Source organism: Halichoeres trimaculatus, unplaced genomic scaffold, assembly GCF_033239565.1.
Source record: "Halichoeres trimaculatus isolate MK-OKI-2021-1 unplaced genomic scaffold, fHalTri1.1 fHalTri1_scaffold_18, whole genome shotgun sequence".
Taxonomy (NCBI): Eukaryota; Metazoa; Chordata; class Actinopteri; order Labriformes; family Labridae; genus Halichoeres; species Halichoeres trimaculatus.
The window spans coordinates 5,394,208-5,409,040 of NW_027437196.1; the positions used below are offsets into that span (position 1 = coordinate 5,394,208).

At 40.0% G+C, this 14,833-nt stretch overlaps 2 protein-coding genes across 3 annotated transcripts in view; one reads left to right on the forward strand and one right to left on the reverse strand.

The window, feature by feature from the left end:
* mynn (myoneurin) lies at positions 1–7,866 on the reverse strand. 2 transcript variants are annotated; one of them, XM_074693982.1, is made up of 10 exons: positions 7,800–7,866; positions 7,165–7,219; positions 7,009–7,029; positions 6,008–6,281; positions 4,976–5,919; positions 4,206–4,365; positions 2,131–2,309; positions 1,946–2,038; positions 1,701–1,826; positions 1–1,609 (listed from the first exon to the last, which is right to left on the reverse strand). In XM_074693982.1, exons 4-10 carry the CDS (start codon positions 6,271–6,273, stop codon positions 1,212–1,214), a joined length of 2,166 nt encoding a protein of 721 aa, XP_074550083.1. In that variant the 5' UTR covers positions 6,274–6,281; positions 7,009–7,029; positions 7,165–7,219; positions 7,800–7,866; the 3' UTR covers positions 1–1,211. The 2 variants fall into 2 exon arrangements, with proteins under 2 accessions (XP_074550083.1, XP_074550082.1); XM_074693981.1 differs by lacking the exon at positions 7,800–7,866 and adding an exon at positions 7,401–7,772 and having other exon boundaries at positions 7,009–7,031.
* Positions 7,867–13,815: 5,949 nt separating this feature from the next.
* Positions 13,816–14,833, forward strand: part of pld1b (phospholipase D1b) — a 54,478-nt gene continuing 53,460 nt past the window's right edge. The window contains exon 1 of the mRNA XM_074693494.1: positions 13,816–13,928. The gene's annotated coding sequence lies outside the window, so the exon portion shown is untranslated. The remainder of the gene's footprint in view (positions 13,929–14,833) is intronic.

Genomic DNA, 14,833 nt, shown 5'->3' on the forward strand with positions numbered 1-14,833 from the left:
TAAAACATTAGACATGAAACACAGGAGGTAACGGCTTTTGTCGACGCATGCGCATTTTAACAGTGCCGCCCACACACCCATTTAGGCCCCTTTTATCTCCTTTTTATTATCTTGTACAGTTTCTATACAGTAGTGAGCTCTTACAAGGGATTCACATTTTTTTACAAGTAATGCAGACATTCAAATAAAAATTTTAAAAAAATCAAAAAACAGCTACTTTTAAGCTGACAAACACTGTGTACAATGCAGATTTCTAATACTTCTGCTAAAACAGCTGCTTTTAAGAAAAAAATAACCCACTATATTACACAGAAAGAGGAGGATGTTTGCTTAAACGGGGTCACCATCACGTTTTTAACATTATAGCTTTAGTGATTCAGGTGTTAATTGTATAAACTATTAAAAAGAAAGAGTAAGAGATATACTGGCTCTCAGTTTAACATCCTTAAAAATTTGTGTTTGGTTGAGTATTCTTTCAACAGCAGGAAAGTAACTCCAGCTACGTCAGAGCGTTTTATTCTCAGGCGTTTTGGTAAAGCTTTAGAAAAAGATAGTTTCATACAGGAAGATGTAGAAATGTACTTTTACTTTTTCAAGGGGAGCTTAGAAATTAAAAGACACATCGCTCTGAGTTAAGACTGTTTGGAGTTTTTTCCACAAAGACAAAAGCCAAAGATTTTTTAACTAAATCCATTTCTTCTGGAACACTGCTCATATCAGGGTTTTCTTCTCCTCTGATTTACAAACTCAAGATTTTAACAAATTCACAAGAAACACCCACTTGATCTTTAAATTTTCCTACATGAAGCTGATTAAAATATGTCATTTTATGTAGAAAACATAAATAAATAAAGGACGTGACGGCTGTAATTCACGAGGCTCTATCACGTCACGCTGAAACAACACGACTGATATTTGATGTGATGCTGATCTGAGACTTCTCTTCGATGAGTTGCTACAGTTCAACCGAACAGAGAAAGAGGTTAAAAAAATCCTGGTGTGACAATTTTTCTGTAGATCTAAAACTCGTTTCATCCTTCTTCATCAGCCGATCCCCACGGCTCAGTCTCTGGCTCCAAATTAATGAGTTTGTCCAACTTGTGAGTTAATTTGCTGATTTCTGAAAGTAAATCCTCACCACTGATAGTAATTACAAAATAACTGAATGTCCCTCAGAGTCTCTGGCTGAAGGTTGACAGTGATCAGAGCGATCACTGCTGAGGCGGGTTGTGTTCGGCGTTATCCACCGTCCTGATGATGACGATCTGCTCCAGGCCCGGCGCAGGAGACGGCGGCGGCCGCAGCTGCTCCACCAGAGCGTGCAGCGTATCCGAGTTGATTGTCTGCTCCTGGTCAGGTTCGAAGGTCACCTGCTCAGGGGTGGTGGTGATTGGCGGGTGAGCAGGCTCCGCTTTGAAGTTCTGGATGATGGTTTGGTCGGTGGGGGCGTCTGTGGAGGTGGCGGCTGTAGCGGCTGTTACTTTGGGGTTGGGGGTTGCTGGTTCAGGGTTGGTGGGTTCGCCTTCAGGGATGGACGCCAAACCTTTGTTTTCCTGGGAGAGTTTGCTCTGGACGAAGGCGACGGGATGACTGGAGGCCAGGAGGACGACTGCGCACACACACACACGACAGTTATCACAGTGAAGGGAAACAGAGAGGAAACAAACACGAGAGCCACTGAAGTTCGATGACGTGCTCACCTGCTCGGGCTCTCTCCTTGTGTTGTCGCACCTCGTCAGCGTGAACCTTCTCCTGATGTTTGATCATATTCTTCACACTGGCGAACCGGTTTCCACACAGCAGACACTGCACCCCGTTGTTCCCCTCTGCAGGGACAAGAGGCAGCACAGTGCGAGCGTGATTAGATCCTATTTTCAGCCGTGAGGAACAACTGAGCCGTGAAACCAGCTCTGAGTTTAGTCAAACCTCAGAAACCAGATCTCACCTGGATGAAGTCTCCTCATGTGTTTCTTCAGCTCTGAAGACGTCACAAAACTTGCGTCGCACGACGACTGTGAACACTTGTACGGCGTCTCACCTGAAGCACAAACACATTTAAACAATAAACTCTTGTTGCTGTTTTTTTGTTCCTGTTTTAACGGTTTAATGAACGCAGTGAGGTGGTCTCACCCGTGTGTTTCCGTGCGTGAGCGATGAGAGAAGATGAGACGGAGAAGGACATCCCGCAGAGATCGCACTGGTACGGCTTCTCTCCCGTGTGTCGCCGCTTGTGATATGTCAGAGTGCTGGACTGAGCGAACGCCTGACCACAGACGTCACACACATACGGCTTCTCCCCGCTGTGCAGTCTGAAAACACAAACAGATAAAGACAAGTCAGGGATGCTCTTTGAAACATGGGCCTGTTTATTCAGACAAATATTCCGTCGATTCGACTCTATTGCGATTTTTTGGGGGCCGATTCAATTTAAATTGCGATTCTTCAATATCAGCAATTTTAGTAGTGATTTTCAATACCACCGACTTCCTTTCCAAACCAATCCCGAGTAAGATTCAGGCTGGAATCACCGATACCAATCCGATACGTAGTGTAAATACATGTAATGTGTGGTAAATTTCCCCCCCAAAAAATATATAGCATTTCAAATTAAACTAAATCACTAAAATTAAAATTGCCAGTACAAAATTTAATCAAATACACTTGATGATGACATAAAAAAATATAAGTACAATACAAAAAACAAAAACAAATACATCTCAAAATGAATGAAGCAGGTAACAGGGAAATGAAGCTGTTCTACGCAGTGTTGGACAGACCGCTTATTAGTGACTTTGGGTTGTTTTCTAATGTTTATTTGCTTATTGGGGTTTGCTTTGCTCTCTGTATGATCCCGCCTGACTCTCCATGACAATGAGTTTAGTTTAGTTTCTCTACATGGGCTACTTGCACTTCGCTTATGCGCACTCCACCCCTCCTCCTCCCCGCTGAGTGTTACCGGTGCAGTGTGAGCTTGAGAGTGAGAGCTCCATCAGATAAATGTCCTCTCTTTTCAAAAGTTAGGGGAGTTCTGACACTAGTTTGTGACTCAGATCCTGATTAACTGACAGAGAGTGGAGGAGACTCTCTAAATCACGTTATCAGACGCTAAACTCTGGGAGCGGTCAGTCTGTCCAAGCCGGAGATGCAGAGCCTCCGTCAGCGCACAGCGCTCTCTGGGAGTGGAGATTTTTCCTCATCAATATTCCTCACGTATGAACTTAGTGATCTTTTCCAATAAAAGTATCTGTTAACTTGGAACCTCATGCAGTGAACTGAAGTTACAGATGAGCATAACCCTCTGGTATTTCATTTCACCATATGACAACAACTTTAAAAACAATAATATGACACATCGACTATCAAAAATCACGTAGATTTATTTTTTATAGTCGACGAGTCGATTATGTCGACTAATTGTTGCAGCCCTAGACTAAGCAGCAGGCAGCTGCACTTATGCAGGAGAGGAGACTTATGCACACTTAGCCAGGCGGAAGAAAAAGTCGTTCCCACAGAACGGTGTATCATTCAGATACGTTCTCAACAGTTTGGTGATTTTTCACTGTGTTCCTGTTCATGATTTACAGGACCTCAAATGACTGAAGAATCAAAAGTATCGATTTTAGAGCACAGACAGCTGGTATCAGAAGTATTCGATCCGCACATCACTAATTTTTAGTTTGCTGTATTTACACCAGACCATGTGAAAAAGTTAAATGATGATGATAATAATGTCTACAGACTATATTAGGAGCCCATAAAATTCACATCACGTGAGTCAAAAAGAAACTTGTCGCCCTCTGCTGGAGAAAAGTGGTAACTTTTGTCCAATCTAGTTTTTAAACAAAGATTGAAATAAAAAATGTGAATAAAAAAATCCAGATTTTTGAAAAAAAATCCAGATTTTGTATTGTCAAACAAAAAATCCTGATGTATTATTTTTTTTTCTCCCACCCCTAATCCCTAGAGAGTTAAAACAGCTCATCAGAGTCTGTGCCTAAGTTACAAGATGAGACAATCAAAACTTTTTCATCCTATTTGTTGATAGAGCTCTATTTGATTTTTTTTTTATTCATGCAAAATCCCAAATTTTGAGATGATTTCTGATTGCCGCACTTTCTAATCAAGAAAATATCAAGAAATCTGCAGAGATCCGGAGACTGTTTGGTTTCAGAGACATGTGCAGCACAAGTGAAATAAACCTGTACCTGATGTGTATTTTGTAGTTTGATGAGGTAGCAAACTTGAAGCCGCAGCGCTCACAGGTGTACGGCTTCTCCTCCCCGTGGTGCATCCTGCGATGAGCGACCAGCTGACACTTCTGAGCGAAACACTTGTCGCAGCTGGTGCAGTTGAACGGTTTCTCTCCTGCAGCGAACATCAGACACAGAGACAGGTAAATAACTCAGAAGGTAAATAATTGGACGTATTGAACTGTTTGTAGCTAACCCTAAGAAACTGTGATGAAGATTTCCAAAAGCTGTTCAACCTGGGCTTTTTTTTTTCTACGTGTTTCTTTTGTGTCGACACATGAAAACAATAAGTTGAGGAAGTTTTCCTGCAGGTTCCTGCCAAACAGGCTGTAATGGCTGCAAAGAAATGACTTAAATCCAGTGACTTTACCCAGAAGAAGACGGAAGTTGCTGATCTACCCTTTCCTTAAATGCTTAAACATCTGACGTGTCTGTGTGTTGCACAAATATGAAGTCAGATCCTTGTGAACCATGTCAGATGCTGCTTCCCTTAATAGTTTTTCAGTTCATGGCTGTATGAGATGCAAAGTGATCTGAGCTGGTTTAGAGCATAAGATTTTGGAGGTTTGATGGTACCACGTAGCTGATAGTGGCACCATAGTCATACAGATCATGTCAGGAAGTGTTTGGACCGGGTTAGAAGTTTGTAGAGAATAAAATGCTTCAAATACATCAAAATAACTCATGTTTTCTGTTGTTTGTTTAAAAATGATCCCTCCTCTCACCTGTGTGTATGCGCAGGTGAGTCTTCAGCTGCGTCGCCTGCCTGAAAGTTTTGGAGCAGAAGATGCAGACGAACGGTTTCAGCCCCTTGTGGATCTTCTCGTGTCTGCGCAGGCTGCTGGCGTCTTTGAACAGTTTGTTGCACTCTGTGCACGACAGCGTCATATCGTCCATTTCTGACCGGTCTCCCAGTTCGCCCTCCTCCAGCTCCTCGTTGTTGTTATCGCTCCCCGCACCGCCGCTGTCCTCATCGTCTTCGAACGCCTTCCTCCTGCCTCGCCCCCTGCCTCTCCCTCTGCCCCGCCCCCTCCCTCGACCTCGACCCCTCCGCGCCACGTTGAGGCCCAGTCGGGGCTTCTTCGCTGGATTGTCTTCATCCTCCTCCTGTGAGGGGCTCCAGTCCGCCGATGTGTCCCCGAAATCCTTCAAACTGGTGTCTGAATCCTCCACTGACTCTTCTTCTGTTTTTACACTTCCCCTCCCTCTTCCTCGTCCTCTCCCCCTGCCTCTTCCTCTTCCCCGCCCCCTCCCCCTGTAGCCTGATATCTTGGTTGTGCCGTCAGCTGAGCCGCTGGGCTCTGCTTCCTCGCCGCTGAAACTCTTTGGCTTCCTGCCTCTCTTCCTTCCTTGTCCTCTCCGTGGGGTGGTGAGGCTGAACTCTTCATCACTTCTTTCTCCTTCTACATCGTAGAAATCCATAGCTTCATCTTCCTTCCCCTCCTCCCCTTCCTGCCAGTCTCCCCCTGCCACGGAGGCGATGGACAGAGGAACTGGAGAGCTGGGGCTGCCAGGAGAGGTTGGACTGGGAGGAGAGAGACCAGCTTCTTTATCGGCCTCGGACTGGGACGTCTCAGGCTCAGACAAGTGGGTGATCACCTCCAGGTACTTGATGGCCTCAGGCATCCCCAGGAACACAGCGGCTCGACGCACAGCTGCTTGTCTCGTGCTGAAACCATAAAAAGCAGAATTGATTTTGGGAAGTTTTGGGAAAAAAAACACCTTAGGCTTAAAACCTTCTCTCGGCCGGGTTTTACCTGCTGAGGTTCATGTGTCCAGTGTAGATAAACTCCAGCAGCTTCTCCAGAGCGTATCTGCTGACCTTCTCAGGGTCCAAAGTGGTGACGTCTTGACCCTTCTCGGCTCTGGCAGAGAAGAATTTACTGAAAGCCGCCAGGATGTTACGGTGAGCTCTGAACTCCACGTCTCTCACCATGATGGTGATGTCGCACAGGAAGTCCATCTCCCGCTGCTGATGTAAACGCTGCAGGAGCAGCTTCCCATGACTGACAGTATTAGACATCTCTGCAGCTGGTTATAGAGAGAAGAAGAGCAAACAGTCAGTATTAGAGCCACTGCATGCCAGTTTGAATCAATGAGAAGAAAAAAAAAATCACAAATTTATTAATGTGCGAAATCATCCTGTGGGGGCGCTGGAGTTTACATGCCTTAGAAGATTGTAACTTTAAAAAACTGAACTTGAAATCAAGCTTCATACATCATTTTTCTATTTTCAGGATAAATTCAGGTGCAATACATTGACTAAAACAGGACTTATTAAGTTTACTTTGTGTTTAACAAAACAATGCACTCAAAGGCACTTTGGTACATCTTGTTGAAGCTGTAAATATTTAATTTAAAGGTATGTGGTCTAATTTTGATAATTAAAAAAGTTTCTGTTTTAAAGCTCCATAATTTGGCTCACAAACTCAGAAAATCTGTAATTATAATTTCAGTATATCTATTAAGGAGCAGTGAAAGTCAAATGTGCCAGATGCCATCAAATTTATGTATTTTTTCCCACGTTTTTCTCAAACAGATCACTCTTTTCCTCACAGACTGACTGCTCTACCCTCATAGGAAAACTTTGTTTTTTATTGAACAGTGCATGGCAGGATTTACCAAGTACATCTGATAATAAATCTATGTATGAACTTCTCTTATCTCATAAGACTTTGTGTTAGAAACTAACCTTTCATTTAGACATGATTCAGGTTAATTTTAGCATTTAACAGCTCTTTGTGTTTTTATTACTCACCAGGTGAAAAATCCAATAGAGCTAGAAAACAAAAAAAACACAATAATTCATTTAAATAAATAACATGTATTAAAAACTGCCATCAAAGAACAGTAAAACTGTGTTAGACTTTTTCCCCATTGTTAAGTAAATAATTTAATAACAGTAGAAACTTACGCTCAGTAATGAGTCTGCTTCACCTCCTCTTTAACTCTTTAGATCGGAGATTAGTCTGTTGGAGATAATTACGAATGAAAATGAGAATTCATAAAAGCATGAGTCACACATAAAGCTTAATCTACGGTCTATCACAGTAATAGGTATTAATCGCTGAATTAAACTCTCTGAATCAGCAGCCTTGACAGGTGAGATGCAGAAACAGTTTTGGAAAATAAAAGCTCCCGCCTGCTTACACAGTAGGCCTTGTAGTCATGCTAATGCTAACAGCGGTGTCGTACATGAGTTAAAATGACCTCTGATGCTCGCTGTGGTTCCTCTTGGCTTTAAGACTCTATTGTGAAGGATATAAGCCCCTGAAATAGCTTTTGTAGTCGTTTAGAGTCTCAAAGGGGTGTATAATGCGTGAAGCTAAAGCTAACTGTTTACGTAGTTGTAAAACGCGCGGAAAACATTGAGCTCTTATTTCGAAGGTTCGACGGTTTGTACCGGCGCTGTCGGCGTAAGTTGGCACAGAATGTTGGAAACCCTGATTTTAACGACCGACCGTGCAAACGCTTCGGTTGTCATAATTATACTTTAATACCAGCAGCATTTTTTCAACCACAATAAAGTAAATAAAAGCAGAAAAGTACCTTCTAATATCCCCGATCTCCAGCCATTATCCCGTGACGCACAGGATTCTCGCGAGATGTACCGTCTGACAAAGATGCTCTGTTGAGTCAAGATGATCACCTCCCCTCACTGACAACCGACGACTATGGGAAGAAGTTTAAGACATGAGTTGTTTAACGCATTATACTCCCTTTTATCGGTCATACGATTTAGTTTGTGCCGATATAATTCATATTATTATGAACAGCATAAATCTCACACACCTCCTGTCTTGCTTTTATATAATGTCGTGTTGTCGCTTTTACCTTTGACCCAATTTCTAGTTTTTAAATTTATTTTATTTACGCTCTTTTTTATTGACTTCTAAGCTTAATGACTCTTTTTTTATCTCAGTTTTGTGTTTTGCTTTAAAGTGATTATTATAATAATTATGTTTAAAGCATTTAACTAGTTTGCCACGATTATTTTACGATAGCTAAAATTATTATTGCTATTTAAATTTTGTAAATGCCTTTACTATCCTTATCATAAGTTTTATCATCTATCTACTTAATTATTTTTGTTGTTTGTATCCTTTTCATTATTGTTTGGGTTTCACCTCTACACAGTTTAATTACTGGACTTTAATTTCATTTTATCTATTTATTTATTTATTTATTCATTTTATTCTACATTATTTTCTTTTAGACATTTGTGAACTTAAGTTTTAATGGTGTTTATATATATATATTTAAGATTGAAAAAAAAAAATGTTTGGTTTCAGTAGTTTTTTGGTAACCTGAGTAGGACTTGGTCTTAGTTGAAAACTCCTGTGTAAGTTTTGGTTTGGTTGTTAGGACTTGTTTAAGTATTATGGTCTGTTATTAATTTAACCTTAAAGTTTGATCTGATCAAAAAAGTCGATCTGGTTTAGAGTATAGGTATAAGGGAAGTAAAAGGTTAGGTAGGTAATAGTCAAAAAATGTATTTATTAATCCTCCCTAGGGTTCTGGTGCACCCTTGGCCTGGTCTCTTGTATGTATCAGGGGATGTGATGTTTGAAGGGGGAAGTGGCAATTTGAAGGAGTCCAATATTTGTTGGCCACAGCAACACGACAGGACATGACACAACATGACACGACATGACACAACATGACACGACACGACACAACACAACACGACCCCATTTTTCTGTAACCTTTAGCAATGTTAATTTTGATCCACTTGGTCACCTCAGCTCCATTTGTGACTGCATCTCTATCTCGCTCTCCTGTGCTCATTTTTGGCTCTAACAACTTGTAAAACACATCTTTGTGTTCATCAGAGTCTCCAGATTCTCACGACGTAATAGTTTTTCTGATAAACCTCATGGTTGTCCCATAGCTTTAGAAAATTCAGACCCTACGTTTTGCTTGTTCATACTCTGTCTCAGAAGTTATTAAGCAGGTGCAGCTCTTCACAGCCCAACGAGCAGGTTACCATGGAAACATTTCATCTCACACAGCTGTTTATACTAACTAATCAAAACATTTAGTAATAAAACATTTAGTAATAAAGACACACATGTGTGTGCTCTCTCTGTCACTCACACACCCCAGACCTTTACATGCACTCACATACTGATATTTCCATCACTACTTCAGTTACTTATAATACCATACCTCCCTCTTTGGCTTACTCTACATGCTCCACTTTTCATACAACTTTTCCCCACAGCTTATACTTCTCAAACTACTACTTCTTCTTCTATTACTACTGCTACTTTAACCTCTGTACTTTTTTTTTCCTATTTCTGCTGCTTCTTTTTTTCTCCATTCCACATTTTCAGCTCTGGTTCACTGCTTATCGCATTTTTTTTCATTTTTATTCTTCAGCTTCAGCATTTCAACGTATTTGCTGCAAGGAAACGCAACTTCTCTAGTTTATTTTCCGTGCTGTTTTCTGAAGCCGCTCACAGTCATTAACGCGTCTCTGTGGAGCAGAAGCCAACAGGAGACACTCAACGTCCTGCAGCTGTTTGTGACTTTGACAGGTGATGAAATTTTTATGCTGAGAGTGGACTAAAAGCTCAGGATGATTCATCCCCATTAGTCTTGCAAAACCTTAAGCATGCATAATGCAAGTAGTCTAGGATTAAGTATATTTTATCATTTTCAAACAACAGAGATTTCTTTAAGTGTTTGGATTTAAAATGAAAGAGGAATATGGGAAAATCTATTTCTGTGACTGCAAAGACAAATCTCTGCATCTGCTTCCACTGGGGGAAAGTTTGGTCTCCTGAAGAAGAAAACAAAACAAAAAAAAAACACCTCCCAGCCTCAACCTCAAACCTCTTTCACACATGCACTCTGGAAAAATTTGATGAAATTTAAAGAACTTCATGTTTAAATCCATTGCACCATTTTATTTGTTTCTGCAAGGATGCATGTTCAGGAATATGCTGAATTGGGGAAAGTTTGGAGAAATTTGTGCATGTGTGAATACAACTTAGAGCTATGGTCTAAAATCTGAAACCCAGTTTGGCTGATGAGACACATTTGAAAAAACGCAGCCTCACTCACCCCTCCCCTCCGTGTTCAAGTTCAGTTTACAATGCTAAAGATGTGTGGCTAACTTATGCTAACATCTATTGACAGAGCCGACCCGTTCTGACCAGCAGCGTTCAGTCATTAGCCAGTACAGGCTCAGACTAACCAGAGTTATTCAGCTGACATCTCCCACTGTGGTAAACAAAGTCATTACCTGTTCAACAGAAACTCAGCTGTCTCAGCGTCAGTCTTCAGTCCCAAATCTCTCTGCAGCTTTTTCCACTGGTTGTTTATTTCTCCAATATTCAGTCTCTGTTGGCACCTGTATCACTCATAATTCTTCCTTGCTTCAGCCTTTTCCTTGAAACTTTTTTGTTTTCTTCCCTTCCCTGTGGAGGGTAACAGTAACAGCTTCCTGGTTTCGGTCTTCTCTGGCTCCATGACGCTTCTGTAGCTGAGCAGCTAGCTGACGTGAGAGGGGTAGTGGGGAAGGACGAGGTGGGACCATGGGCATGACGGTGCGAAGCAGGGGAGACAGGGGATTGGATGGACTAATGCACAAATCCGCAATGAGGGAAACGATGGTTCAGATTGGTCAATTATTAAGCAGCTGATGTACTGAATGGATTTTTTCGTTGTTTTTGGTTTTTATTTTGCGTACATCGGACCATCGGACCAAAACAGCCTCAAAACAGTGTTAATAATGATTACCTAGCTTCAAGTTGTAGACCATAGCTTTAAGTCAAACGATCTCAAAACAAACAAACGTCCAAAGATTTTAAAGTTATTTCAGGAGCAGAAAAAATACAAGTATTAGATGCTTCAAATCAAAAAGTTTAAAACGTGAAATACAAGCTGTTGTATAAAAGGTCCTTTAAAGAAGTTGTCATATCTGTGATCGTAAAATAAAATTTGCATATTTTTGAGGCGTTATCAGTCAATGCAAGTGAGAATGTAAATGAGACACAAAGGACTCAAGCGTCAGTTAATTCTTCAACGTCAAAGCTCGATGTCTTTTTATTTCAGCTCTGGAGAATGTCATGAGTTTCTTATTTTGTTAAAGGCCACAGTAAATAGGCGTACTGCTCCTTTAATGTTGTAAAACTAACTCACTCAGAGAAGCTGGGTGGAGTGTGTGTGATAGCAGAGAGGTTTAATGGCAGCTGTATATCATGGTGGAGGCTGCTGATGTGGCTCAAATTAGAGGATCAGAGCGCGCATGTGTGTGTGTGTGTGTGTGTGTGTGTGTATGTATCAGGTCTGATAAGATCTGCAGGAGTCTGAGCTCAAAGACTAGAATCTGAGAATCTGGTCTGTAAACAAAGAAACTAAGAATTCTTGATCTTTCTGGTTTCATTTGATCCTCCGGGCCTCCGTAGCTTTTTACTCTGTGGGTTTACTGAACTCATCTAAATTCTCTGAACTTGCAGGTGAAACAGTGAGAGGCTGATGAACACCCACAGCTCCCAGGTTTGTTTAACTGTGGCAGAGCCAGGATCAGGATCAGGGATATGGATTGAGTCTGAAACCCTGTACTGCCTCTCTCTCCTCCCACATAAACACTCACATCCTGACACATTGATTATTCTCTTCAGCTGCTGCAGCGCTGCAGAGAAACAAAGATTTATGTCTGCGTTTATGAATCAGGATGTAACTTTCTCTGCAGGGATCAAAGTTTCTATGGAGGTCCATAGAGTCTAACTTTCTCTCCTCACTGAAATCATGTTAGTTTTGTTTTTACATGAGTTTTTTTATTTATTAAGTATGAAACAGATCTTTTAAAACAAATTCTTCCTGCAGGTTAAGTTTGTTTCTCTCCTGTGAAGAACCACAGAAGGCTACAGGCGTGGTTTGGGGTTTATCAGAGGAAGCTGCTGGTTGCGATCAGTTCAATCAAGTCGGAGAGGAAAAGCAGGTATAACCGGAAATAGGCGATTTGTACTTCAAAATAAAAGCCCCGGCTAAGTTTTGTGACTGTGGCCAGCATTATATTCCTCTGACTTTAAAAATGAGGCGAATGAATTTTATCATATTTCTTTTGATAAGGATTAATGCCACAATATTTTTATTTTAAAAAAAGGGGTCAATTTTTTTTTGTTTGTTTACTATTTTATTCCGAGAAATCTGAGAAAAAAGTAAGATTTTTTTTTCTATTTTGTTTAATTATTATTTTTAATTCTTATCAGAAAAAGGCTTTTTTTTCATTTTTTAATTTATTATTTTCTTTTAAAAAAAAATTTCAGTTGCCCTAATCCTCCTCTGTATTTTTCTGTCTGTGCCTGGCTGTGATGATGTTTCTTTGTTTTACTCTGCATCCTTTCCATTTTCTGACCTACTTCAGACACAAAAATTCAGAAAAACATTATACTTTGTTAGAACTTTTCTTGTCTTTTTATTGAAAAGGTCAAGATTTATTTTTTGAATATTTAATTTGTACACTATTTTCTGTTTTTACAACAACAATGCAACATAAATCCACACACATCACTGGTTAAGAATAAATAAAATAAAATAAGAATATCAAAGTATTTGGAAACACACATACACACATCAACATAGAAATACACACATTCAAAAAAAAAAAAAAAGAAAGAAAGAAAGAAAAACCCACATACATTCATAATGAATTGACTGCATTCTGATTTACAAAACTTCTTGTTGCACATTTTTCTACTTTCGAAAAATAAACATTTTATTTTGACACAATTTTAAAGGTTACATAAAAAAACTGACAATAACAAAGTCTTTCTGTTTGAAGTTATTGTCTGAGATGATTAAAAAAAGTGTGTATGACAATGTTTAAATGAGGATTTATATATAAATCTGGATCCTAATCCATCTCTACATTTCTAACAATTGTCAAAGTTTACTTTTTCAAACCTTCAAGCTTGGAGTACAGACCTTCTGTTTTTTTTTTTTCCAAAGGGAGCCTTCTGCTGGGTAATTTAACTTCTTCTACATGTCAAAATACTAAATTAGTCACCATTTGTCAGCTTTACTTACTTTTTTAGATAGCCTGAACCAAAATACTGAAATGCAAATCCTTGATGAATGTTAACACTTTATATCTAATTATACACATTTTGTTTTGTTGGTTCATTTCTAAGATTTATTTTAAACCCTGAAGTCCCTCGACTCAGTAGTGGAAAACTTTTATTTATTTATTTATTTATTTATTAAATTAAATTAAATTAAATTTAATTAATTTAATTAATTTACTTTACTTTAATTTAATTTAATTTAATTTAATTTAATTTAATTTAATTTAATTTAATATAATTTAATTTAATTTAATTTAATTTAATTTAATTTAATTTTATTCAATTTTATTTTATTCAATTTTATTTTATTCAATGTTATTTTATTTTATTTTATTTTTTTATTTAGAGTTATTTAAATAATTCACCTCAAACAACACACGAACAAGGTGTATCAGCCTTTTCTTAAGTCGCATTTTAGTCAAATTCTACCTTTCGGACCAGATCGTCTCAAAGTGTGTTTTATTTTGAAAGTAATCCAACCGGAAGCCGTGTTGTTAATCATTACGGTTGTGATAACCAGCCTGTTGGATTTGGTCACCGGTTCAACGCGTCTCCGCTCAGTCCGAGCAGCAGCTGCTGTCACTTCACGTCACGTCAGGAGGTAAGAGGAAAACATCAGGAGTCATTTTTCACCCTCAGCTTCGCTTTTTCTCTGTCATGATGTGTGTTTGATGCTTTAACTGAGTCACTGCGCGGTAAAGTTTGCTCGTGTTGTGGCAGCACTGGTGCGTAAAAGCGTGATAATCAGTGATGTGGGTAAAGTTTTGAGCGTAATTAGCGCTGCGGAGGATTAATGAGGTGACGCGGTGTCAGCGTGGGTGTCTTTTGGCATGTGAAGGCATCCGTCCTCTGCAGTGGTCGCTCAGCATCCTGCCGCTGCCGCTGCTGCTGCTGCTGCTGCGGGGTGGACTGCAGTGTCACAGCAGCCATGTGCTGAGAGCGCGCAGGTGTCTGTGGGGTTAAAATCTGATGATCCACGGCGCCAAACCCTGGCTTGGGGGTTTCCTGATTCCTCATCAGGAGGACGAGGTTTGAAACGGGTTGGACCTGAAATGTGTCACACAGCTGGCCTGTCACAGCTCGCTCCTTCCTTTTTTCACTCCTCGATAGATTGCGTTAAAAAAAACACCACTTCCTCTAAATCTGACAGATCAGCACACGGTTTACGCCCCCAACAAACACACACCAAAACACAACAACACAACAAACACAAACCAAAACACAACAACACAACAAAAACACAACAAAACACAGCCACTTCTTCCAAAACGTCATTCTTTTCAGTGGATAACATCAAAACCTTCACTCTGCTTCTGTTTCCTTCTCCTCTGCCTTGAATTTTGTTTTAACATTTACTCTTTAACCCACGTGTTTCTACATTATCAACAGTGAAACAGGTTTCCCTTTAACATACAGTCATTTTCAAACCACTGCATTGTGGGTGGTGAAATTATGAAAGCGCTGAACATTATGCTGAGTTGTTGGCAGGATTTATCTGCCTTCACT

What these genes read in the sequence shown, in the direction of transcription:
- mynn (XM_074693982.1), bottom strand. Translation starts at nt 6,273, where the DNA reads ATGTCTAATACTGTCAGTCATGGGAAGCTGCTCCTGCAGCGTTTACAT. An exon ending in TCACCTGCGCATACACACAG is followed by an intron (nt 4,366 to 4,975) that starts GTGAGAGGAGGG and finishes TGTTCGCTGCAG; the next exon opens with GAGAGAAACCGTTCAACTGC. An exon ending in CATGAGGAGACTTCATCCAG is followed by an intron (nt 1,827 to 1,945) that starts GTGAGATCTGGT and finishes TTGTCCCTGCAG; the next exon opens with AGGGGAACAACGGGGTGCAG.